Source organism: Pomacea canaliculata, linkage group LG3 (assembly GCF_003073045.1).
Source record: "Pomacea canaliculata isolate SZHN2017 linkage group LG3, ASM307304v1, whole genome shotgun sequence".
Classification (NCBI taxonomy): domain Eukaryota; kingdom Metazoa; phylum Mollusca; class Gastropoda; order Architaenioglossa; family Ampullariidae; genus Pomacea; species Pomacea canaliculata.
The window spans coordinates 22959118-22984675 of NC_037592.1; the positions used below are offsets into that span (position 1 = coordinate 22959118).

Here is a 25558-nt window from a genome sequence, read left to right on the forward strand (position 1 = left end):
TATCAATTATCAATAATTAAATGCTGGTTGGCGTCAGACTTGTGTTGTATCCCCTGTACTCGCTCACGCAAGCACATATTTGTTTCCTTCAGCATGTATGTTAAATTATGGTAATTGAGGACTACTTGTAGTAATATATCCAGTGTGTACTCATTGAAGCCAGTTCCCAGTTTTGATCTGTGACCTTTCTTTCCCGGTGCCACTGATGTTCATGCCATGTACTGATGGCACCGATGTTGATGTCAATAAAAGTACTGATGCCACTGATGCTGTCATGTGATGTGCTGATGTTAATGTCATATAAAGTACTCTGCTAGTCGGAATAAAAGTGTACGTGGTTAATTATTGGTAGTTATCATTTTGTTCTCTGTTTCCTATTGTGTTAATAGCTGATGGGAAGGTGACTATTTTCCAAAGACAAAGCCCCGCTATCGTTGGTTTTTACACACCCAGTCACCTGTTGCCACAGTCCTGCTCCCTACATGCTGAACAAACTAAAATTCGATTCACCTTGCGTTTCACGTGCTTTGTCTTGTGTACGTTTCTTGTAGCTTTTAACTTGATCACCAGGCTACGATGGCGACATCTGGCGACACGAAACACCCACACGCATGAACACGCAAGCGTGGGCGCGTGCATGCTCCAGTACGACTCCATACGTGAGTAGCATTTTGGGTTTTGCATCTTTTATACGTGTGCATATATATGTTCCACCATAGGAACGGTTGTGTGTGTGTGCGTCCGTTAGTGCGAGCTAGGGACGCCACATTAGCGTTTGTGCTCTGTGCTTTATGCGCATGCGTGTATACACCCACGACGACCGAGATGTGCTGACTGCCCTTTCATGCGTGGTTTATCCCTGGGGTTCGACTTTTAATTACTATATTTCGTTCACAGTCTAGACGCCCATCGTATACAGACCTGCTCCAGATAACGGCAAGTGTCATTCGTTTCCGTTTCCTTCATTCGCCCAGTTGCCTCCCTTGACCCTCTACTCGTGTTGAAATATTGCGTCTGTTTGACGGTGAGTACCTCCTGCAGCATCTTCCTGTGCATCTCAATACAGAATGTCCCACTATTACGACTATGCCAGGTTAGGTTAGTGTGCTCCGTTTTATTTTACTTATTAAGCACATCCTAATGCATATTCAGGACAGGGGATAACCATATGAAGCATTAAACCATAACAGCGGTAAAATTCAGTCTAATATTGATGGTCGAAATGCATGAAAAAAAAATAAAAGGCCATGAAAATATTGATTGCAGCGTAGTATTGAATCAACAGAATCATGATGTGGAATAATGGTGGCAACGTTGTATTGTATGTCTCGAACAGTGACGGAAGCCTGTAAATCTGTATAGGTTCGTGTTAAAGCTCTACTGAGGTGAATTTTCTTTCCTAATGTCAGGATAAAGCATAGAGCAAGATAATATTTAGCCCAAAGCTGGGTGAACAACACCCTTCGTCCCCAAAGTACTCCCTACAAACGTCTACAAGACACTGAAAGAGGTCGACAACACGGTAGTACACAAATACACCTAGTTAACATCATAAGTATGTTATTGTCGCATATTAAAATCCCACATCTTCCATTGGCTGAACCTTTGATAACCTAAACGTATCAATGTTCAGTCCTGATGTCTGTGTGTGTGTGTGTTGGTAACTTTGAGAATAGAAGAGAAGCATGCTGCCATATTTGGGAAACAGAATCTTGCACTGAGCTTTACCCAGTCATTAGGATAAAAAATGTTGCACTTCACTAGACCTTTAAGTTCGGCTTGCAAAGCCGGATCATGCTCGCGAAAAAGGTCGCCTATAAATGCACCAGTCAAGCAGTAAAGACATTTTGCAAAATGGGTGTGACGTTTACGACAGGGAATTGTTTATGTCTAGCATTGACATACATAAATTAAAGTTATCAAGGCAGTCATTTTGTATTTTTCAGGAAAAGCAGAAGCGAAAACTCTCCACTCTACCCCCTTTTCTCTCTTTCACACACGCACATACACAGATACAAATAAATATGCAAGTGCGTACATATACACACATGCATGTATACACGCATGCGAGCTTAGGAACGCACGCACACAAGGTAACAAACGCATGGTAAAAATAACGATTGATGCAAGCACTTTGCAGGCTGAATTCAAAATAAAGTAACGACATCATTTTATTAAATCGAACAGAAACGGACTCTAGAATTGTGCATGTGTTAACTGAAAGAAGCAGATCACTTGTAGGAGGAGAAAAGGGAGGAGGAGGATGTAGGAGGACTGCGTGTAAAGAACGATAATGTAGCAAGAACGATAATGCAGGTAGATAGAACAGGTGGACCCAGAACACATGCCCACATGTTTTCTTTCTCACAGTGTTTTTAACAAAACTAGGCCGCTTGTCTAAACCACATACCGTTTATTTGCTAAGCACTTCAGCACAACACCTGTGACCATATTGGGCTCAGCATCAGTTGAGTATCTGGGAATGTAGTAATCAACAACAAAGAACCCATTACTGCGGTAGACATGAGTTACAACATGAATACATTTCTATTATCTCCCTAATAAATAGTGTGCAGCTCAGCATAAAATTAAAAAGTTCTATTAATCGTAAATACAGCATCACGCCACCCTGCCCTACCGGTATCATGTGATTTTGACTGACAGAAGTTTTCTCGCCATTCCATTCAGATGATGATCAAACAAACAACACTAAAACAACAAACAGCTGCAGAGGCTTCGACTGCCAGACGGGGTTTACTGTACAAATAATAGGTCAAACTTGCCAAATTACTGAACCACTGTATTAGTCTTAATGACCCTCATTTCTCGCTCACGCTTGTTGCCGTGGATGGAAATAGGAAAATGTCAACAGACAGACTGATAGTGTCAACGTTTGTGCTTTTGCTCCCAACGCCATTGCAATGGTGAACAAGGACAGGTCTTCGCTAAGTATTCGTTACTTTAAGTGAGTTACTCACCGTAAACAACAGCCCAACAGTGGCGTCTGTAAAAGTGTTCTGGAGCTCCAAAGAGTAAGTACAGAATTAGTCATAAGACAAATGTGGACAGTTTTTGTATGATGAACGTACAATTCTTTTGTAAGAAGAATGTACGATCAACTTAGAAGGAACTAGTAAACAAGAAAACTATGGTCAGTTCCGTTGAACACTTACGTCCGGAAGAATGTGAGATGTGTTGAAAAAAGCTTTCTCGAATGAGTATTGGAAAAGTGTTTCATCAAGAGAATGATAATATAGACTGATAAGAGAATGGGTCTAAAAGAGAGTTTTGTAGCAGACCAAGAATAAGATATTTCACTGATTATTGCGACTTTTTCTATTAGAAATTGAAAATGTGTTACATCTGCTAATTACCTTGTATAGTCCAGTTTTCTTATGTGCAGATCTATCACATGAAAACCTTTAAAGTCACAATAACATTCATCTTCATCATCGTCATCATCATCATCATTATGGTCTATACCTGATTTTATGTAATGTTTGAGATGTCCTTGAAGATGGTTGTGAATGTGTTTTTCGATGGATTTTTTCAGCGGTGAAAGATTAATCGATAGTTTAATTCCCTCTCCGGATTTGTACATGGGGATAATTTTTGATTATTTTATTTATTTATTTTTTTGGATGGTAGCAAAGTAGGAGTTTCAAGGTACAGATACATGTCTATGTCAAACGCTCTGCCACGCCGGGCACTGAGAGTTTATAAGTAAAATTTTCTTACCGATGTTTGAAGTCTCTCTCTTTCTCCCACCCACACACACACAGGGAGAATGTTACGGAAAGTCTGAGCAATTATAAATTACCAAGACCTTATAGTTTGTCCTGGCAGTTTCTCTCGACTTGACATTTGAAGCTGTTTGCAACAGCAGCATAATGAGAGACATTAAGATGTTAGATGTGTGGAACTGGTTTGTATATATACATGTATAGGCTAGTTCATTGAAGACTTTCCAAAAGTGTTATCTTCTCTGCATTTTGTAAGTTTTTATAGCAGTTTTTCATTTTTAGTGTCTGTTTTCGTAAAAAGGGATATATGTTTCTTTTCCTTCTATTCTGTTTCTTAGATGCATTTCTTTATTGTCTCTAAAGCTTATGGCATTCTAAAGGTCTTTTTTTTTTGGTCGAGATGTTTGGCATTGTGTAATATGTAACAGGTACTCAAGTAAAAAGAAGTCTTATGACAGACCTAAATAAATGAGAAGTACTACTGCTATATTTTACAGCAGTGTCTGTATGGTGTGTGTGTGGAGGGAGGGTGAGCTTTGGAGAGAGATTGTAAACATTTCATGCATTTAGTCTATCTTCTTTAGGTACTTCTTAAACCACATCATTAATATGGTAAAAAAAAGTAGGGGAACCTTGACAGAGGAACATACTGAACAGAAGTCCCGCTTTCCTCAAACACATGATGCCTAAAAAGCTAAAACTATAATATTACGATATGATGCATGGGTTTAGCCTTGCAAAACAGAGATGATTATCAGGATCTGGCCAACGGTTGTCAGAGTAGGTCGTTAGAGTCAGCGGAAATTGGATTTTTTTCTCACCCACGTCTAATGAACATAAATCAGGTACCAGGTGCACCTGTTTAGAGCCTTTACACACCAAGCTCTTTCTTGTCGAGTGTCTCGTATAACGGTCCGCCATTATTTAGCGCAGGTAGAACAAATCACACCTTGTCATTTGTCGTGCAGCTATTAACTGCTTCCACATCCAATAATTATTGTACAGGCGCTCAAAACTCTGAACATTTCCATTTCTTTCTTTCTCTCTCTCACCTCACCCTTCCACCCACACATACATGCACGACGACACACAACAATTAATTATTGACATTACGATCATCTCTGCGTTCATAATTTCTTAATATGTTGATGTGTTCCTACGTGCCTGATGGGGTGAAACAAACTGAGAGTGAATTTTGTTTTTCAGAAACTTTGGCAGCAGGATGACGAAGGCAACGGTGCTAGAGTTAGACGAAGTGATTCGACGTCACGCCTGGGGCTTGCTGCGGAAACGGTCCAACTTCCTCCGCCGTCTTCTTTTGGACGAAAACGACTACAACTGTGAAATTGACTGGACAGCCTTGACCTTTGATCATCACACTTCAAAGTAGGTCAGCGCCCTCGTATCGTCACACGTTGTAGCCTTTATACACAATTAAACACTGACACACCGCCATTCAAAGCACGGACCTACAGAAGTATCTCTGCATGTCTCCGTCATTGGAAAAGTCTTTTCCTATTTTCCTCATTTACTCAACGTCTGTTTCACTGCATTCATGTCACAGTTCTGTTTAATAATCATGTCACAGTTCTTTTTCATAATCATGTCACAGTTCTTTTTTCATAATCATGTCACAGTTTTTGTTTCCAAAGAGTACGTTATCGGTCCGTCTGTCTCGGTACTGGAAAGTTTCGACACTTTGGAAAACTCAAAAGGGAAAGCAATAATAAATAAACTTTAAAAAAAAAAAAACTTTCAGAGTGCCGTGTCCACATCGACAAATTTTATGTTGATTTACTACTCTCGTGACTCGTTGTTGGGTATTCTGATAGAATACTTCGGTCTGCGGTCCCGGATGAGAGTTGTTGTCACCCGGACAAATATAGACGAATGTTTGATTAAGTTTGGCAATGTGTTTATGTAACCGTTATGTAAGCACTTTGCTAAACATTTGTCAATATGTGTCCACGAAGAACGGTCTTTAGAAACCTAACGTTGTGGATACTGCAAATACGGTTTTATTTTTTTCAAAGTTGCCTGAAGATGCGTATCACGTACATCCTGAACTCTATTCACTGTATTCACTCTCTCTCTCTTTTGGAAATAATGTGTTATGGAAAATACTCCGCGTAAATAGCGTGCCAAGGACCTGCCTGTGATGATTTCCCATCAGCAGTAAAAGCCTCTCTCCTCAAAAATAACATGCAGTCATTATACAGGCAAGGTCTATTTACATAATATTCAAAATGCCGACAGCTCGCAGGTGTCCACTTCCCTATATTAACTATATTAATGAACGGTGATCGGTTTGATTGGTTCCCAGGTTTGAGTTTAGACCAGATGAGCGAACATTTCACACCGACTTCGGCACCATCAAAACCGGAACACGATGGGTACCGCTGCATGCATGTGACTTCGAGAACAGGTGAGTAGATCCACTCGGATAATCGTTGCCACGTAAAAGGTAGTACTGTGAACAACTTGTAGATTTACAAGGGGTATCTTTATTGAATCTTTCAATAAAAAAAGAATGCAGCAACGTGTGACTGCGGCAGGTGGGTGGCCCTTGAAACCTACGCAGATCCACACTGTTTAACCGCTAATCGTCCAATGTGGTGGACATATTTCTATCGATTATGAGTCGGTCATGCTTCATGGCTGGTATAGTTGATCCGGAGCATGTTTATTTTATCCGTTCATAGGTGTTTCCGACTGATCTAAGTGAAAAAATACTACACAGAAGATATTGCAGAACACACTAACTCTGGTAATTTGAGACTGTACCGATGAAAAAAGATAGGGAGAAAGAACGGAGCAAGTAAACGACAGCTGCAGGGAGAAAGTGAAAGATGTAGAGAGACAGAACGCGAGTGGGATACTTGGGTGCTTGGTGGATGGCACCACATCAATTTTTATCTCCCTCATCACTGGAAACTTCGTGTTCCTGTTGTTGAACATAAGCTGTCAACCTGTCAGCTAGAGAAGGGATATCATGAGTAGTATTTCATCGTTTCACCTCACCGGCGCTATAAGTTATATATTGACTAAAACGAAGCAATCGATCAAAAGTTGACAACAAATAATATCACAGCTGGAACAGTTAGCAGCAGAAATCAACCCGGACAAAGTCGGGTGACCTTGCCAGTATTACATATGAGACTGGAATAAAGAACAGCATAAAAAGGACGAAGAAGACTTCCCTGTAGCGCAGTGATACTAAATAAATCGCTTTTTACTAATAAAGTACACCACAACACGACCTTAAGCCCTTGGGTTGAGATCTCGTATCTGGAAATGAGTATTTTGCCATAAAATCGCAGCACTCCTGTCAAAAAAAGAAGATCAAGGATGAAGACGATGAAAGATCTCTGATGGTTGTTGCTAGCTGGCACTGATTTGAAACTCGTGAACAGACCCTGGCTTGCTGATTTCTGAGTCGACTAGCCGCCATATTTGTACTCTTGCGGAGATAGTCTCGGTATTATTTTTATGTTGTGCTAATGTTGTTTCGTAATTTTTTTAATAAGCTATCAAAGCTGGTTTTGTTGTCTTAAACTGCTTTTTTTTTTTTATTTCACTTCTTAGTAGTCAGGTGTCATTATGTTCATGTGCCATCCTGCTTGTAATAACAAGGCTTCGTGTGATGACTTCAAGTTATCCTCTCGCAGGATCTTTAGTTTCAGACCAGTGCTTGTAGATGAGCACTGCACGAAAGTGGATCCTGAAACCAAACTTTAAATTCCAATCAAAGTTGATCGATTTGTGTGACATCTACTCTTTGTCTTGCGTCTAAAGAACATAATTTATTTACATGAAAAGTCATGTCCCCATCTCCCCCATATTTTACCCCTATGGCAATGTTCTGTAAATGTGTCTTATAGATAGTGATCTTTTCATCCTTATTTCAACCAAGTCCTTCATGAAAACCTTTTATGTCTCAATATCAAAAGTCTCTCAAAGGAGCCGAATCCAGATATTACTGAAAGGGAAAAATTTCACATCGCTGTAAATGTTTTGCTATTTGCAGGACAGGGAAACGCTTGTGTCAAACACATCGATTTTCAGCGTGTTCCCTATTCAAGTCAAAACATTGTGGTTAGCTTTGGAATCGACCAGCTTCATGCTTGACTGACAAAGCTTGAAGAAAGCATAAAAATGTATTGTCAGCTGCTGTCTTCGACAGCATTCTCAGCTGCTTTTGTGACTCGCTCCTCCACCCTTCTTAGTTCCACCGTCACACGATATCCCCAGGATCCTTTCATATACTTTTTAGCTGAAAGTCAGAGATGCAGGAGTTTCGAATAAAAATGCTTTTAGCTTCCATTGATGTAGATATTCAATGGACCTTTGAGACAGACATGTCAACATTCACACACGAAAACACTTTCGCTTTTTTTTCTTTTTTCTAACGACCAGTTTCTTTAAACAAACAAACAAAAAAAACCCCAAAAACAAACAAGCTTTTTTTTAGCTTTAGGTGTACAGCTACTGGCGTGTGCAAGTGTGTCATTGGTGGTTTTCGTGACGGCCATCATTAAGACATGTTCCTAGTTCACTTGGCAAATTAATTCTCTTCTTGGTTATGTCACTGCAAGCATTTTTGGCATTTTGGGTTAACTCTTTATTTCATGTACTTTCACCATCTTGTTTAGGTCTCTGCAAGTATTTTAGACCATCATGCATCATAAATCTCAGCAAGTATTAAAAGCCATCTTGATTAGTCTAACGAAGTGTTTTCTGCCACGTACTTGGTCAGATATGTTAGCATTTTCAGTCGTCTTTGTCAGGTCGGATACAAAACAGTCACACACGTTCCGAGGCAACCGACAAACGACTACGTGGGTTGCCTGTGAGCTGTCCGAGTGTTACACCATCGCCAACGCTGTGGATGTTAGCCTTAACATCCCAAACAAGTTCCTCCATTTGCGAGCAGGTCGTGACACGAGTCTCAAGATCTCCAAGGTGAAGGGCAACGTCATCAAAGAGATTCTCGAATGGGAAGTTAACTCTCAGGTACTGCCAAAGAAATAATTAGTCATGTGTGGTCAACTGTGTCCCTCTGTGTGTGTGTGTGGTGAGCATGAACAGATTCTAAAATCTATAGAGACAATAAAATGAATTTCATATTTCACTTGTTTCAGTGCATAAATCAGTAATTCCTGAGTAGAGGGTTCACCATGACGCATTTTGAAAAGGTCGTGATGTTATCAGATAACATCTTGGTAGATCAGTTCTCCCAAATATATTAGTATGCTGACTGAATGTATGTACGAGTGTCCTTTTTATTTATTTATTTTAACATAGGCAAAATCCCCACGTTTGAAGTCATAAAAAATCAAGCTGACCATATGTAGCAAGATAGAACATTCTTTTTAGAATAAGTTTGTTTAGTCCAAACTACCAAGATGGCGTCTCATGCTGTCTTCACTACAGAGTACTCCTTAGTCTTTAACCTTGGTAATAAAACACTATACGAGCTGGAACCCCTGACTCTGATTTTTAAACTTTGGTTGTTTTTAACGCTATGTGGATGAGGGGTAGGCAAGCAGGATTAAGAAGAACGTATAAATCTATTTTTAAAAAATTAATAAATTCAATAAAATCAGTAAGTTAAACATGAAGCCCGGCCTTCACTAACTCTAGTCTTATATTAGGTCGAGACTGCTTTTGTCATCACCGGATGGTAATGAAGATGCTGGTTGATCGGCAGGTTGAGGTGATGCCGTCGTGGCGAGCGCATGCTCAGCTGCTGGCACGTGAGACCTGTTACATCATCGACTTCGAGGTGCGCACGACCTTGACCTTGCCCACTGGAGTACTGCCAGTCTTCTTCAAGCGGCGGTCAGACAACACTTTAGCATTTGAGGTATATTAAATCTCTTGCAAACTTTACTAATTGCAGCAATGAACGATAGATTAAACAATTTTTTTCTCTTCTACCTTGAGACATATATATATACTGATCCATTGCTCTTACCTGATGTTAGTTCCACTAATCATCTGATCAGTGAAGTCAAATAGAAGCAGAAAAAGCATGATCAAGTGAAAATGAAAACGACAAAAATGCATTATGATATGTCTTTTAAGAGCGATTATAGATGTTTGAAGTCATGGCTTGCAGACTGGTTGATTTCCCCACGACAACCCCTCTCAGTTACAACCCGATTTTGGTGGTTTTTAGTGAGTCTTACACGCGGTTTTACTGTACTATGACAACAGCCACAAACATATAAACCATCGGTTCTCAACCTTTTACTTGTGGCTTCCCCTGATAAGCAATGTAAGCTGGTATAAGAAACTTTAAAAAAAATGACCACTTCGTTATAAGCACGTATCGCCCCCAGGGGTTCCATAGAGGTTTCTGAATGATATATTTTTAAAGGTCATGACATCCTCAGATGCGGAGCCTGAATCACTGCTTCCTTAAGCTTATTAGAAATAGAGGTAAGAATATCAGGACAGCCAATGCATTACGGAACAGCTGTCTTCTCGACCTAGTGTCAGCTACCAAGATGGTGTGTCATATATTGTCTGGGCCACATCATTCTCCTTAGTCTCTGTGATCAAACTCGAACTCTTCTATAATTACCAGAAAACAAAAGCAGATCTGTAGTACTCCAAAGTAAATCGTGTTTTTATTTTCAAATAAAGTGAACATAAGACATCCAAAAACTTGCCTGTCATGCAGGTCAAAGTTGAGGACTTTGAAGAAGCCTTCAAAAGCGAGCAAGAGGGTGGAGCGCTGAAAGAACACGAGAGTCCACTGGTACACACCCTGATGCAAACCACCATTGACCAGGAGGGCAAAGGTCAGTCGTCCAGCAAGCTGCAGCTGCTGACCAGAGGCACCAGTGTGTGTGTCGCCTGGTCCGACCAGAAGGTGGACATCAAGACCTTTCCTTTGTCGGTATCGGACGGAGACGACAACGACGTGCAGTCCGACAACAAGTACTTGGCGCAGGTCTGACAGCTGACAAGTAATTATCTACAGTCTTGGGCTCGGATTTAACAGTTGTGTCTTCAGCTCTTTCCCCTTGCCGAATGGGCATTCTGCTCATGAACCACTTTTTTTTAATTCAGTGATGGAAACCGTACTTTGTGGTACTGGGTGTGTAAAGGTAAAAAATGAAAACAGTAGCCGAATAGCAAACTTTAAGTGGTTCAGCTTGTCAGTGTGCAGCATGCAGACTTCTAAAGAAGGCACAATATAACCTTTTTTCACCATCTTTTACTTACCCTTATCATTAAGCTACCCATTACTGGGTGGACAAGGGTAGTTTGACCAGCTATATAGTGTGTATGTTTTACTGTATCCAAATTATTTCTTTCCAAAAAAAAAAAACCTTCAACAGTACCATCACCGGAGAATATTTGGTATTGACAATTATGTCGTGGTAACCTTTAATTAATCACTACTTACATTTGTCTCAAAATCGAAATCTCATATACCTGTGGGTTAAACTCTGTATGGTTGTAGATTTAGTTTACTGCAGGGTTTTCAAATATATCCTTTATTCTGAATATTCATTTTACAAATTCGATAAACTGTCAGTAACCTAAAAGTGCATTCTTATTTGTCTTTAAGCATATTATTGTTATAGTTCACTTGTAATCATATTAGAAACTGTATCCTGTACTCTTTTTTTTTTTTTTAAATCTCTTAATCATACATTCCCTAAAATCAACTCTTGATAAAGAATTAGAAATGTCTTCATGTTGTGCAAAGCATCCCTACAAGTGGCAACGACAAAAAAATAAAATAAATGCATTTCTCAAAAATGAATTTAATATACTCAGATAATAACCACCATGCCTTAACCTGTTCGCTGTTGGCTTCTGGAAACTAGCTCCGGGACCTTACATATTCACAAAAATGCTTTATATGAGTACTACTTCATTCAAATTTTGTTTTCAGTCCTATTCTCTCAGTCGGCTTTATTTTGCAGAAGTTAAACTAAAACTGAACAGGTCCTCAATATAAAAATCTTTGAGCATTTGAAACATGCCAACAGTAAAAATCCTAGATGTTTTTATTTTAGAATGTTCATTCTTTAAAAGGAAAGCCAAAGTCTTTCTCTCCTCCATCAGCCCATTCAAGGGGCACAACAATTAGTGTCTGTCACCAGTGAGGGTTGGCTGTCCTGGGTTCAGCTCTTGTCTCGTGCACATTGTTCTTTCTCTGCATTTACTATCTGTTTACAAGGCTGGCTGCCTTGCTGTGATATAGCTTTAGTTGCTGGGCGTAAAACACTAATCTCCCCCTCCCCCCATCTTTCAAACACACAACCACAAAACAGAGTTTGTGGGAAGCAGTACTTTCTGAAAAATAAAGGCTTTAAAATGTCCTTTTAAGAATTATTAACAATAGGACTTGATAAAAAGAAAATATCTCTCTTGAGAAAATATTACAAATATATAACAGATAATTTGCAAGATGTGTTTATAATGTTTTGGAAAAGAAACGTGGAAAGAGAGATGAAAGGAAACGGCTGGATATGGGGTCACCTGGAGCGGGTTTCAGCCGATCGACATCGGGGGCGGACTTTGGTTGAGACCTTATGTGCAACCTGATGCACGAAAAGGAATAGATAGATAAATAGTTTATAATGTTGCATCTGGCATTCTTTGTTAGTTACATTGCTACATACTACATGCCTCCTACATCAAACAAACATGATTTCCTAACATTTGTCATCCCTTCTTGGCTCTTTGTATGATTGTCTCCTGATAATTGTGAGTTTCTCCTTGTAAAGGATGGCCACTGCCATTTAGAATGTCTGCATCTACAAGTCGCAGCATGTAGCAATACGCCTAGCCTTTGCTCGGCCGATGAGGTAGAGCACGTTTCCAAATCAACAGAGTGAGGAGGACCACAAGAGAAAAATGTAGAGAAATTTAGTCAGAATAACCGTGGAAAAAATAAAAACCACTTAAAAAACCTAATAAACTTGTCTATGAAAATGAGAAAATGTAGGTTAACAGTGTATAAGTGTATCAAATTTACATGGCATTATGAAATGTTGTGATAATGCTAGCTGTGACTTAACTGTGTACTGGTGTAAAAAAAAACAAAACGAGGAAAATGGTTTTGAAATATATGCAAGCAATATCTAGTTAGAAGTCAAACCTGACAAGAATTTGCATTTTTATAAGCTTAAAGGTTAAACGTTTTTCATATTTATGAGACTCTCCATTCTTACTGTTTGTTACCTAATTTCTTTTTGTGTCTACGATATGTTTGTCTCTAATAATGTCTGCATAGTTGTTTCTTTTTTCTGTCCTTATAATATTTTGTCCATATCTCCTACTGGTCTTGTATGCTGAGAGCATGCTCCTTTATAAGCGTGATTATTCGCTATATAAATAATACATTTATTATTATTATTATGTCACAACCAAATATAGACTCAGCCAGCAATTTCATGGGCTGAGAGGAGGAGGAGGCTGGAAGCAGAATTGTTATGGGGCTCTCGTGGTTTTGCGGAGGGTAGCCCGGCCACCATACCTCATCTATCCCACATAACACTCATTCCCTTCAAAGCCCTTCTTGCAACCCGTACCCAATCTTCCATTCCTTTACCACCACTAGCACACCAGCTCGATAGGAAAGAAATTAATTACACAATGGAAACATAGTTTAAAAAATTAACTACACGCATGATAAGATGTAAATGTATTGTGATAATATGAGAATTTTGAATATGCCAAGAGTGAATATATGAGACATTTTTAGAATTCATGTTTTTTATTCTTTAAAATCAAAACCAAGGCTTACCACTTTTAGTCTTTCTCTTCTCCCTCAGCCCATTCCAGTACCCTCACCCATCCATCCCTCAAACACACAATCACAAAACACAGTTTGTAAGAAGCAGCACTTCCTGAAAAATATATTTCTTTAAAGTGTCTTAGTAAGAATGGTTAGCAATAGGACTATCACAGACTAATTTAAAAAGAAAATATCTCTCTTGAGCAAAAAAGTCATGTAAATATATATATATAATTTGGAAGGAGAAATTGTGTTGATAATGTTGTGTCTGTACATCATGCTTATTAAACAGACTTTCCTTTGCTAGTTACTAAGCAACATACAACATTTCTCCAACATCAAAGAAACATGATTTCTTATCATTTCATATCCCTTTTGGGGTCTTTGTGTAGTTGTCTCTACTGATAATTTTACATAGTCACTGTCCTTGGTAAATTTTTAGTTTCTCCTTGTAAAGGATGGTCACTGCCATTTAGAATGTTCCTACTTCTGTTCATATAAGATTTTTTACCCCCTCCTGTTCTAAAAAATTCTTTGACATCTGCACCATCCAGTTCGCTATCTTTTTCATGAGCATGATCTAATCCCGCATCAAGAAAGAAGGATATTGCTGATGAAATATAACATGTTAAATTGTAAGACAACTTACAGCCTCCCAGTCCAAAATGTTTTGTACAGTATCAAAATACTTTCTCTTAAAATCTTCTTAAACAGCAGTGGAAAACCAAGGCTGCATTCTTGTTTTAAAAATAAGCTAAAAAGTAGTGTGGTATCAATCTTTCATCAACTTTCAAAAACAGAATCACTTTCTCTCAAGGCTCAACAGTTTTTGTGCTCTGTTCAATTCTGTAAGTCTCTGAAGCCCTTCCTGGTCTTTCTGCTTAACCTCCAGTTTTTTTCTCCTTTCTTCTTCCTCATCCTCCAGATTCTTTTGCATTTCCTTCCGCCACTGCAAACAGCAGCAGCGCAACACTTATATAACCACATGTGTGTATATATGTCAAAACAATTCCACAGTGTAACTAAAAGAAGCAAAAATAGATGACAATGAGAAGAAAGAGGATATATCCAAGTGATATTTAATGAAGTGAAACGGTAGAGGTTAAAGCAATGAAATATTTTGTCTTACTGCACATGAATTAAGCTTGCATATATATTGATAAGATGTTATCTACACAAAAGCTTCACCTAGTTAATTTTAGTTTAGTCCTTGTTACTCCTCAAGGTGCATAGGGCCGCAACAACACCTCGCAGCCCTCCTCAGTTGGGCCCATGTGGTTCCAATATCCTTTGCCTCCCTTCCTACTGTTCTTTCTATACTAAACAGTTTTTCTATACTTCTTCATTAATTTTATCCAGTGCCAATAAAAATTATCTACAAGATGTAGATCAACACTTTCCCTCTATATATGAAAGTCAAAAACAATGTTTTTTTATAAATAAAAAGCAAAACAAGGCATGACACAAACCTGGTCCTCAACAATTCGGCGAAGGTCAAAACTGGTGCGCGTGTTGTAATTCACAGGTGGCTGTTGTAAAGTAGAGGCCAAGTCCAGCTCTTGTCTGCATCAAACACATACTTTAATACACATCTACTTCTCTTACCCCCTTTTTCTTCCATCACCAACCTTTACAATCGTATCCATTTTCTTCTATGTTAAATGATTTAAAAAAACAGAATTCATTCAACATTAATCAAATGCATAGAATCCTTTTTGAAACTGAGGTGATAATGTTTATATGAAGTTTATAAACATCCTGACTTTAACTCTCAAGCCTTGTTTTGAGTTAGTTTATTATCAGTCACTTAGATCATGCTGTCTACAGATTTCTGGCCCATATATATTCTTGATTGCTCTCATACTTCAAGCAGTATTGTGTGTCCACTAATTCGCAGGTCCTTGGAGCTTGCAGCACAGAACCAAGTCCTATACAGCTACATTTTGATTGTTATCAAAGAATTTTTTTTCAAGTTGGCGATTACCTTATTTTTAATCTTTTTCATAAAATGATATTTGGCTTAATATGGAAAATTTGAACCCATTATACATTGCTTTATCATGACTTTGAGTGATCTTAATGCTACATAATGAACACATGACAAATGTTCATGTGTACAAGAACTGACAAAATAATGTACCCTGAGGCTATACCAACTAATGTAGACCAGTCTTACATTGTTTAACTATTTAAAAATGGGTTACACTCCAGAGGAACTAAAGCAAAAAATTATGCATTTTTTACACCAATCAAAGGTCATATTTTGTTGAAGATCAATTCATGTAAAAGAGTTTGGACATAAAAAGTGCCAGAGGGTCAGTACATTTCATATTTTATTGGATAACCAGTTTTCTGAATTGTTACAAGCTACAACTTACTTCAGTGAAGTGCGTAGAGATTGTTTATGAGAGGGTCTGTGGTGCAGCTGCTTCTTAGCAGCTTTCTGATGTCTAGCTTTTGGCGCAGACAAGTCTATAGGTGGTGGAAGAGGGGGCAGGTATATCACTGAGAGACCTGCACCGATTCTAGATCCTATGGAGGTGTAATTTTCTGTGGCTTCTTTTCCCAGGAGCTTCTCAAGGTTTGTATGAACCTGTTACATGCAGTGAAAGATAATGAGTCAAAGTACTGACATATTAATAGCATAAGTTTCTTGCATTTGGGGTTCATAAAGTTATTTGCAGCAATACATTCAAATATAATTCACTTAATTAATGTTTACCATGTGTCATTGGTTTGCTGATGCTTGTTTCTTCCATGGTTAACTGTCACTTTATTTGTAGTCTTTTGTGTGCAGCACACAGAGTGCACTTCCACACAAAGACATTTGCTTACAAATTTTCTTCTTACTGTTATTATTGTAAAAGGCAGTTTGTAGACAGTTCTAGCAAGAATTCTTGGCAGATTTGTGAGTATTAAGAAAGCTTGTAGCAGTACTAAAAGTATGAGGAGCAGATACTGTATTTTTCAGTTTTGACACTTCACCTGCCCAACTTGAAGTGCCTCCAAACACGACTATCCTTCTCCATAGTATTAACACGCAGCAGTGCATTCCATGCAGTTGTTCGTAGACCCTCCTTTGATTTGTCTCCCTGGAGGCAATTAACAACTTTTACCAAAGCCTGGATGGCTCCAAAACGGACCCGCCAGCTCCAATCATTCAATCCTTCTGAAAATATGTACAATAACAACATGACAATGCACCTCATGCGTTTGAGTTCCACACCTCAAGAGGAACTTTTAGAAGATCCTTTGTACAAAATTATGGGTTAATATTAAAAATATCCAAGTCAAACATGAAATCGAATATACAAGTACCTAAAGTACACAAGCGCTAATCAAAATTGTGTACATAATTTCTGACACCATTGAAAGCTATAGCCAACACTAAACACTTATAGAGCTCTAAACTTTAATTTCTAATGTTAATGTTTTATCATAAAAGTGAGTCTACTTTTGTGCCATCGGAGATGATGTTTCAACTTTTTTTCAAAATGTAGTTTTACAGGAGTTTTTTTCCTCATATTATTTGAAACAGTATCAAGTAATGACCTTACCCCAACATGCTGAAAATAATTCTCAGGTAGGAATTAGTTTTTGAAACAAACAAATAAAATGTACGAAAATTCAAGGCAAGACAAACTGAATGAAACAGTAAGCAGGACCATAATTTAATCAACAGGAAAATAAAATCTGGTCTCCAAGGGAAAAAAAACGAACTGCACACAAAGTGAACAGCAAGCTCACCCCCATCGTGTGCTTCACTGACAACATGGAATGTTGCCAGGTTTAAAAGGCCTGCGCTGGGCACTTGGTCTGTGGTCACCTGATGATGGTAAGGATCTAGCATTTCTTTGTGAATGCCAACTAATGCCATCTTCTGGATACTAGCTGATCTCCCATGAATGCAAATATTGGCTAGCATATCAGCGTACGTAAAGGCCACCTCCCAGTTCCAGCCATTAATACCAGGCAAATCTGTCAACTGAAAACTGTACTTTCTGAGATAAAATGAAACTGATTTATTATGCCAGCAATGATCCTTTGAATACTGTTAGTATTATAGTTATGAAGTAAGCATGTCACTGCAACAGGACAACATAAAGAACTTGTTAATTTCTTGGACTAACATGGTCACCTTTTTTCAACTTATGTAACTAATGATCTAAGTGAGTGTAAAAAAAGCATTAACTTAGTCATTGTTTCAGTTATAATTCTATTACCCTTACTATCCCTACTAGCAACAATGATATTTCATTTGTACAGTGCTTTGCCCCACCACGGAAAGTAGACTCAAGGTACTTTACATAGGCAAACATGAATATACTGAAGGCACACAAGCACTTGCTATCAGCAGGCTTCAAGTACACCTTATAAAGTTAGTCATTATCATTCATACACACACACACACGCACACATACAAAGTGGGAAAAAAAAAAAGCAGTGACGTCAAGCCTTGTGAACAAGTGTCACATCTAGAGAGGAATCTGAGAGAGTTGAAATCTGAACCCATGACACCCAGTTATATAGTTACATAGTTACAAGATTTTCACTATTATTATGACTGGCACTTGTTAGTTTGCACTTAAATGCACCCAGATTTTTGGAAAATGTTAGGGCAAAACGAGCATTAAACCCTTGTTAGTAAAGAACTTTGACCCAAACAGTGGCAACATGCCATTGATTCACTTACTGGAATGTTGGTAAATGTTGGTACAGAACTAGCATTAGACCCTCTGTTGGTAAAAAATTCAGAGCCAACTTCAGGTCTAGTACCAGTGCCTACAGCTGTGTCACTTCTAGTACTGCGCTGCCCTGAGTCAGTGGACAGCTGTTGGAAAAAATTTGCTGTGTGTAGATATTTTTTGAAAGGTCCAGACTTTTTATTCTTGCCATCACCATGCTGAAGCTCAGGAGTAGTTTCATCAAAAGACACCTGCAAGTAAAAACTAACAATTTATGTTAAGAAAAGCTTAAAGAAAATAAGGAAGAAACAATACATCAAACCATTAACTTATTTGAGACACAAGGGTGATCTTGAGGTAATGAGCTTGAAACATATGAAATAGCTTTATTAAAATATGTTTTGAAAGAACTATTAGACTAAAAGAATGATGGACATGAAAAATGTATCAAATAAGAAAGAATAATTTATTACCTCCTAAAACCACCCTAAACATGCACTTTTTTGTAAATCCAAAAGGAATGAGTTGTCCTGTTTTCTAAGAGAATTTTGAAAAAGATGTGTTTGAAAATGCTTCAGCTAGCATAATTATTGATTTTCCATGTTCCATGTGTGTTATAGGCTATGGAGGAAAAGTAATAGGGAAAGCAGGTACCAAACTCACAACAAAATGCCCCAAGATAATGGCTAACACCACACTACTCAAAAGCAGTGACAAAAAATTAAGTGGACTATCTAAATCTTTAAAAAAATATTAACAAAGAAGAAACAGTGTCCATTTGATAACAAAATTATCTGTAGCAAAATGCCATAAAAATGAGTCAATTTCTATGAAACTTCCTACCTCACATGACTTTGTTGGTCTGTGTTCAGATGATTCCTTCAAAGGAATATCTTTGGCATAAGGTGATCCCAGAGTCTCAGAGGAATTCTCATCCCCTGTCTGAGATGCTGAAGTACCTTGCTTGCTGGTTGGTGAGCTTCTGGAACAGCTGCTGGTTGTGACTGATTGTGATCTTGTTGCCGATGTCAACAACCCAAACTTCCTGCCTTGATCCCCTTCCTTGCTGTGTTCATATATGTCACTAAGAGAAGGCTTGAAGCTGAAAAAACTGTCCTGGGAACTGAGTTGTTTCTGTATCACCATATCATTGATGCCATTACTACTGAAAGTGCCTGCAGTTAAAAGTAAAAGTGTGCAATCATTTCTACCCTTGATCTGACTGCTGATAGTTTCTAAACTAGAATCATACATACGCAAATTTTGCTTTTTCGAACCCCTTGTAACACTGCATGGTGAACTAAGCCATCATTTTCTTAGGAATTAATATTTTAAACTAAGTGAATTTTTTTCTATGGAAGTAAGACAATTCTTAAGTTTGAAAAAGAAACAATTGTTTAAATATTAATAAGAAGTCAGTTATTATGAGATGTATTAAACAAGTATATGACAAAGAAATTGTACAGAAGCATGATAGAAATCTCCAGTTTTAATGTTAGCTCAATCCTGACAAATGAAATTTCAACAGTAGATAGTTGTTGAATGCAAAATTTAGAAATAAATGCAAGTCCTCATGTTGTTCGGCAGCAGATGTTCACGCCCTACTGAACCTGGCATTTTAGTATGTCAGAATTGATGAAAGGAATAACTTAGATTTTAGCAATTTGCAGATTACTCAACTGATGACAAGAATTTATAAATAAGCAATTATATATAAACAAGATAGGAAACATTTCTTTTTATAACTCCAGAGCATGTTTGTAGGTGCCATGATCTTTACCTGAATGGCCGTAGTGACTGCCAAGATGTGGTGTGAGAAGGTGGTCTGTGGCCCACACTCCCTTTGCCAGGTTGTGGAGTACCTTCATGGCGGCTATGCTGCTCCTGGCTGAGTCAGCCAAAATGTTGAGAGCAATTACGCCATCCACCCTTCAATGAGACAAAAGGATCCTATCTGTATCTAAGCTGTCTCATGACTGCAAAATTTTGATAACCACCCCTAAGACCATTTCAAATAAAGGGTTGGTCAAAATAATGTCAACACTAATACAGACTGCGGTATCATCTATTTCCCATGAAATGCTTGTCCAGGCTTTAATTGGTGCTGTTGCTCACTGGTTTTTATATGTTGAACATGATGGTAAACAGTTTAAGAATGTCTTGTAAATAATCTTGCAAATATGATGCATGTTTTGTGAATAAATGGTTTCTACCGTATAGGTGTAAACATAATTTTGTCTAACCTTCCATAGGAAGAAAATCAATGCAATAAAGCCAAATTCTCACAGCTTTCTTTAAACAGAAGCAAATACTATAACATTACCAGCTCTCATTAGCCAGCCCAAGACCACATTTTGCCAGTGCCTTGAGTGCATCCTGGATTCCTCCACTAATGGAATTAATGCACCTCCACAAATCAAGAGCATGCCAGAGAGTTGGTGACAAATCATGGACACTACTACTGATGGCACCACTGTGAGCTGCAAAGACTTCTTTGTTTTTCGTCTCTTTCTTGTCCATCTCTTTGGTTTCCTATAGAAAGATAAATGAATTATCGAACGAATAAATTCTGTTTAGAAACTTTTCCCCTATAACTCTTTGTGAATAAAATTTTATACTACCCGAATCTGCCAAGCAGACAACCATGAAAATACTTCCATGATATTGTAAGACATGAAAATGTTAAGAAATGTTGGATATGTTTTAATGTGAAATTTATTATTCTCCAGTATTAAAAAAAGTTTGTCATGTGCAGCTATGGCCTCTACCATGAGGGTCTCATCATAAAAACAAATGTTACAAATCTGTCTTTTTTTATCATTTCTTAAAATTACGTACCAAGTTAACTTTATCTTCATTGTACTTAGGTATGTTGTGTAAGTTGTCTGCTTCTTTCACCTCGCCAGCGTCAATAACTGCATCCGCAAGGATGATTTTTGACACTTCGATGATAAACCGCAAAGAAAGAAGAGCATTTGGGTAAGGGTCGTAGATGTGCTGGAATCCTGCAAGACCTATAAAATTCAAGATAAATTATCACACATTATTTACATTTTCCAAACATTAATCATTTATATTTGATAGGTTCTATCTGAGCAGGTAAAAAAAGAAATTTCTAAAGATTGCCAGAATATTCCCTCAGCCACCTATGCAGTCAAAAAAGCCATAAACACTGGATCTACTCATGATCAAGTCAAAGTAAAGCTAAAGAAATACAGCTGAACAGAGTTTTAAAAGGAAAGCAAAAATCAATCATCATTTTTTTAATAGAAACATTTTCACAATAAATGAAGACCCTCATGACAACACTCTACCAAACTAGTTCGGTAATCAAAGTACTCAGCTTATGATTGCAACATGTACCAAATATAACTTGGAAAAAAAAGATACCACAAAAATTCTCACCATCTGTGTACATAAACAGTCTATTCTTGAAATCAGAATGGCCCTGCAGTTGACCAACCATGTGATGATAAAAAAGACGCTGGAATACCAACTGACCCATCTGCATATCAAAAAATAAATGCCTTCATAATTACTTAACATTAAAAAGAATTTCTTTAAGGGATGATATAGAATTGCTGAGATAATACATGCACGAAACAAAGACAAAGTGAAAGAGACTATAATAATATTAAAAAAATTATTGGTACCTTTAACAATTTAATTTCACTTGTGCGGAGGTATTGCTGGTAAAATGCCTCTGTTCTGAGCCAGTAAAGCATGATTTCAGCCAGAAAGAAAAGTGCTGGGATTTGATACTTGCCAAGAGGTGATATGTCCAAAGATGCTATCAGAACATCCAGGCATTCTGTAAAAATAGGCAGTAGGAAAGGAATTCTAAATTTAAAAAAAAAAAATGCAGCTTACTGTTACTATGGAATGTATACCTTAATTAATAAACTATTAAGACAGGTGACAGACATTTTATCAACCATAACTAATGGAAATGTGTTGCTTCTTACTCATAGTTGTCTACTCAAATGCTTATAGTACTATGCTTAATAATGCCAACTAAAGAGAATGAGAAGAGAGTAGCCCACCTTCCTCCATCTGTCCTTTGCATTGTGCCAACATTGCAAGTTCTGTCCAAGCCATTGGCAAATTCACATGATCACCCATTCCACAGTTTCGTATTCCTGCTCTTCTCTAGGGTTGGCGGAGTCACCCAGAAAAATAATTTTAATACGAATAACTTTAGTTAGATTTCAGTCATTTGCAGATTACTCAAGCATAAATCCAACTTTGGCTAACCGATGTCAGTATTTATAAACCATAACCTTAGATTCTTGTGTTATAGATATTGCTTTTGTTTTACTAATCCCACATTGACACAATTTTATGAATAATTACTTTCAATCGGTTATTTTAAAATTTAAATTACAGAGTTTAGAAATGATCAAGTCTGAAGAAATAGATACCTTTGCTCTTTCAAGCATTTTTCTTCCTATTTCCTCACAGTGTTCTTTTTCTTCCAGGTTTGGTGCATTATTGTATTGTTGAATGAATTCCTCTGTGACTTCAAATGGATTTCTAAAACAAAATTAAACAATCTCTGTGACTTCAAATATCTTCCTAAAAAATAAATACACAATCAAACAGGTAAAATCTACAGCTTTTCAATAATGTTGACATAATGTTAAGCTTGGAACCACATGTGTATATATATACATACAATAATAATAAAGTTAACATATTGTGCTATATCCCAGCCCTACTGGCAAACTCATGGCAATTTAACACAAGAACACACTATAAGTATAAATAAGTAAATTGAATGCCAGACTTGTTGTTCTGAAGATAAAACCTGTTCTTACACCAAGATATTATATTGATGGGTCACAGTTTAGATTTATAGATCATACAGCCTTTTGTTGAGAACAGATCAATCAATAATGAAGAGAAATTGCATTAAAATGTTAAAACATATGATTAGTGATGATATAATGTTAATCACAGTAAGGATTTTTACAAACAAACTGTCGTGGCATCAGTTGAAGAAGAATTAAAGAAGAAAGTTGAAATCAAAAGCCTAAAGGGAACTAAATAGTCTAAAACAATGCAGAGAATGCTGTCAAAACATGAAGATCAATGCAATGGCACTGCCTGCACAGCAGGTGTTGAAGTGAACATTATAAATCACGGACACCAAGCAAAGTGGAAGGACATGGAGACTATAGGCCAATGAGTCGATCTCATCTGTCTATTCAAAAACGAAAAAGGTAGAAAGCTATAGACAATCCAGCACGAAGAGGATCTAAATCAGAAATCAGTCTCTTTCTAGCTTTGAGACTCAAATTTAGTTAATAATTTTAAGCCGGTCACCAAGCTGAAACCATTTGAAAATATGTTGGAATGTGTAAAATCACGTACTCCTCCCCCATTGACCCTGTGGTCCCATATTCTCTTTTCTGTATAGGAAACATGTGCAATAAGTGCAAATCCATCTCTGCAGGATGCCAGAATGTCTTTAAAAGAATGATAAGAAATGAACATTTGGTTAAAATTAAACGTCTACAGTGAAAACAATTTTCTTTTTTGGATGACCTTCCATAACTCGAACCTTCCATAACTTGATTTTTTTAATCGATCCCTTGAAGCTTCGACTTATAGAAGTTCGACTGTTTTAAATTCAGGTAAACATTGTGATATCCAGTCAGTAGAAGCAACTCTGCCTGGAAACCCTCTGGGTAACCTGCCGGTCCCATGCCCAGATGAAGGAGTGGGGAGTGGGGCTAGCAACCCTACCCTGTAAAACAACCCATGCTGCAGAAACTGCAAATGCAATATAAGCACAATGAAAGCCTGGACAGGAAGATCCCTCTTCAGAAGGGCCTAAACGTGTGTTGGCGAAAACCTTTGGGAAGTCAGCTTGCCGGGAGAGGGAAATCAGCTCAGGAAGCCCAGGAAATGAAAAACTACGGCATCAAGCTCCTCAGCCTGTGCAAGACCAGGTGGAATGGCAGCAGCAAGACAAGAGTTTTGTCAAGGAAGACTATCAACTACTCTGGACACCCTGCAAAAACAGGCCAACAATTTAACGAGTACAACTACGTTTGTTTTTTTGTGTCATTTGCTCATATTTTTTACCTTGTCATTATAACTTTTTAGTAACTGAGCATATTTGTCATGTTTAAATTGCTCATTGGATTAATAAAGTTAATCACTGTCATTGCCTAAAGGAGGATGTAGATTTACAGGTTGATGATGATAAAACCAGAACAGATCATGGAAGAAACATAAAAACACAGACCTGCTTGTTCATCCTGTGAGGTAAAGGGACATATATATCATGTTATCAATACTTTAGTTCACTGGCTTACACACCTCTGTGAAATTTGAACCTTTTTACTCTTGAGGCTCAGTTCATAACTCTGTTGGAGTAGTCTCTCTTGTAGCTCTATGCGCTGACTTTGTGAAATGATGCCAAATTTGTGCACCACTGGAATCTTTGTGATGGGCATGATGAGATGCTTGCATTCCTACACCTGTACAGCAAATTTCTTATTTGTCAACTTTTAAATCTGATTGAAATGCTTACTATTCACTGTATGAAATAATCAACAAGTATTCCAAAACTCAAGAATATTAATTGTAGTCTCTTAAAACCATGGATCGGGTACCTATACTGAGTAGTGGTTTGTGTGTGTTTATGTTGATGTGTGTAAGGCCGATCAGAAGCAGCAAACCAGAAAAAGTGATGGGTTCATAAATTTTAAATACTTTTAATCATTTTTTCCCAAGCTTTTGCAGAACCGAGTAATTTGTTTAATTATGTCTCCGTGTTGCACTCTTTTTACACGCTTACAAAAGATATCTTTTGTAGCATTGACCCTGAATATAATTTCATAATATAATAATAATAATAGTAATAGTAAATGTAAAATTTGTAAAGCGCATAGTCACACTCCTAAATCTTTTTTATTAATTTTTTTAGGTTGTTTCTAGTATAGATATATACCGAGTAAGACGTGAGGTCATGCTTTTATTATTGTTAGTTTATGTGACCTCCTCGATTGCTGTAGATAGCTACATTCACTATTTAATAGATCTAAAGTCATATCACACAGAGGAAGCATAAAAATATGGCAAAGTATTTTCCGCAATATTTGAACAGAGATAAGAACAGAAAATTTGCACACACCATAATCACCATTACTTCAAATGGACTCCATATTGTTGCTATGGCGCGATGTAAATTTAAATGACTGGTGGATTATTAAAGGAACAAATATACTCATTCAACAAATGACGCAAAGCAGTTTTAAACGCATGTGTCTATTAAAGATTGGAATTTTATTTAAAATAGTAAGAAAAGTTAAAGTAGCCAGAATTATTGTAATAGTCACAGGTAATAGCAAAGA

At 37.6% G+C, this 25558-nt stretch overlaps 2 protein-coding genes across 5 annotated transcripts; one reads left to right on the forward strand and one right to left on the reverse strand.

Annotated features, from left to right (window-relative positions):
- Positions 1–512: 512 nt before the first annotated feature.
- LOC112559497 lies at positions 513–11305 on the forward strand. 4 transcript variants are annotated; one of them, XM_025230798.1, is made up of 7 exons: positions 518–659; positions 898–1024; positions 4950–5129; positions 6067–6168; positions 8531–8756; positions 9454–9609; positions 10432–11305. In XM_025230798.1, the coding sequence occupies exons 3-7, from the start codon at positions 4966–4968 to the stop codon at positions 10708–10710; spliced, it is 927 nt and encodes a 308-aa protein (XP_025086583.1). In that variant the 5' UTR covers positions 518–659; positions 898–1024; positions 4950–4965; the 3' UTR covers positions 10711–11305. The 4 variants fall into 4 exon arrangements, with proteins under 4 accessions (XP_025086585.1, XP_025086583.1, XP_025086586.1 ...); XM_025230800.1 differs by lacking the exon at positions 898–1024 and having other exon boundaries at positions 513–659; XM_025230801.1 differs by lacking the exon at positions 518–659 and having other exon boundaries at positions 721–936.
- Positions 11306–11771: 466 nt separating this feature from the next.
- Positions 11772–25542, reverse strand: LOC112559496 (transmembrane protein 232-like). The gene is given in 17 exon segments (XM_025230797.1): positions 11772–14458; positions 14979–15072; positions 15888–16102; positions 16495–16520; positions 16523–16678; positions 17257–17494; positions 18203–18445; positions 19038–19369; positions 19975–20123; positions 20518–20726; positions 21033–21208; positions 21600–21699; positions 21848–22005; positions 22238–22343; positions 22616–22727; positions 24522–24682; positions 25339–25542. Coding segments are annotated over 16 exon segments (2598 nt in total). The 5' UTR covers positions 24659–24682; positions 25339–25542; the 3' UTR covers positions 11772–14311.
- Positions 25543–25558: the final 16 nt, after the last annotated feature.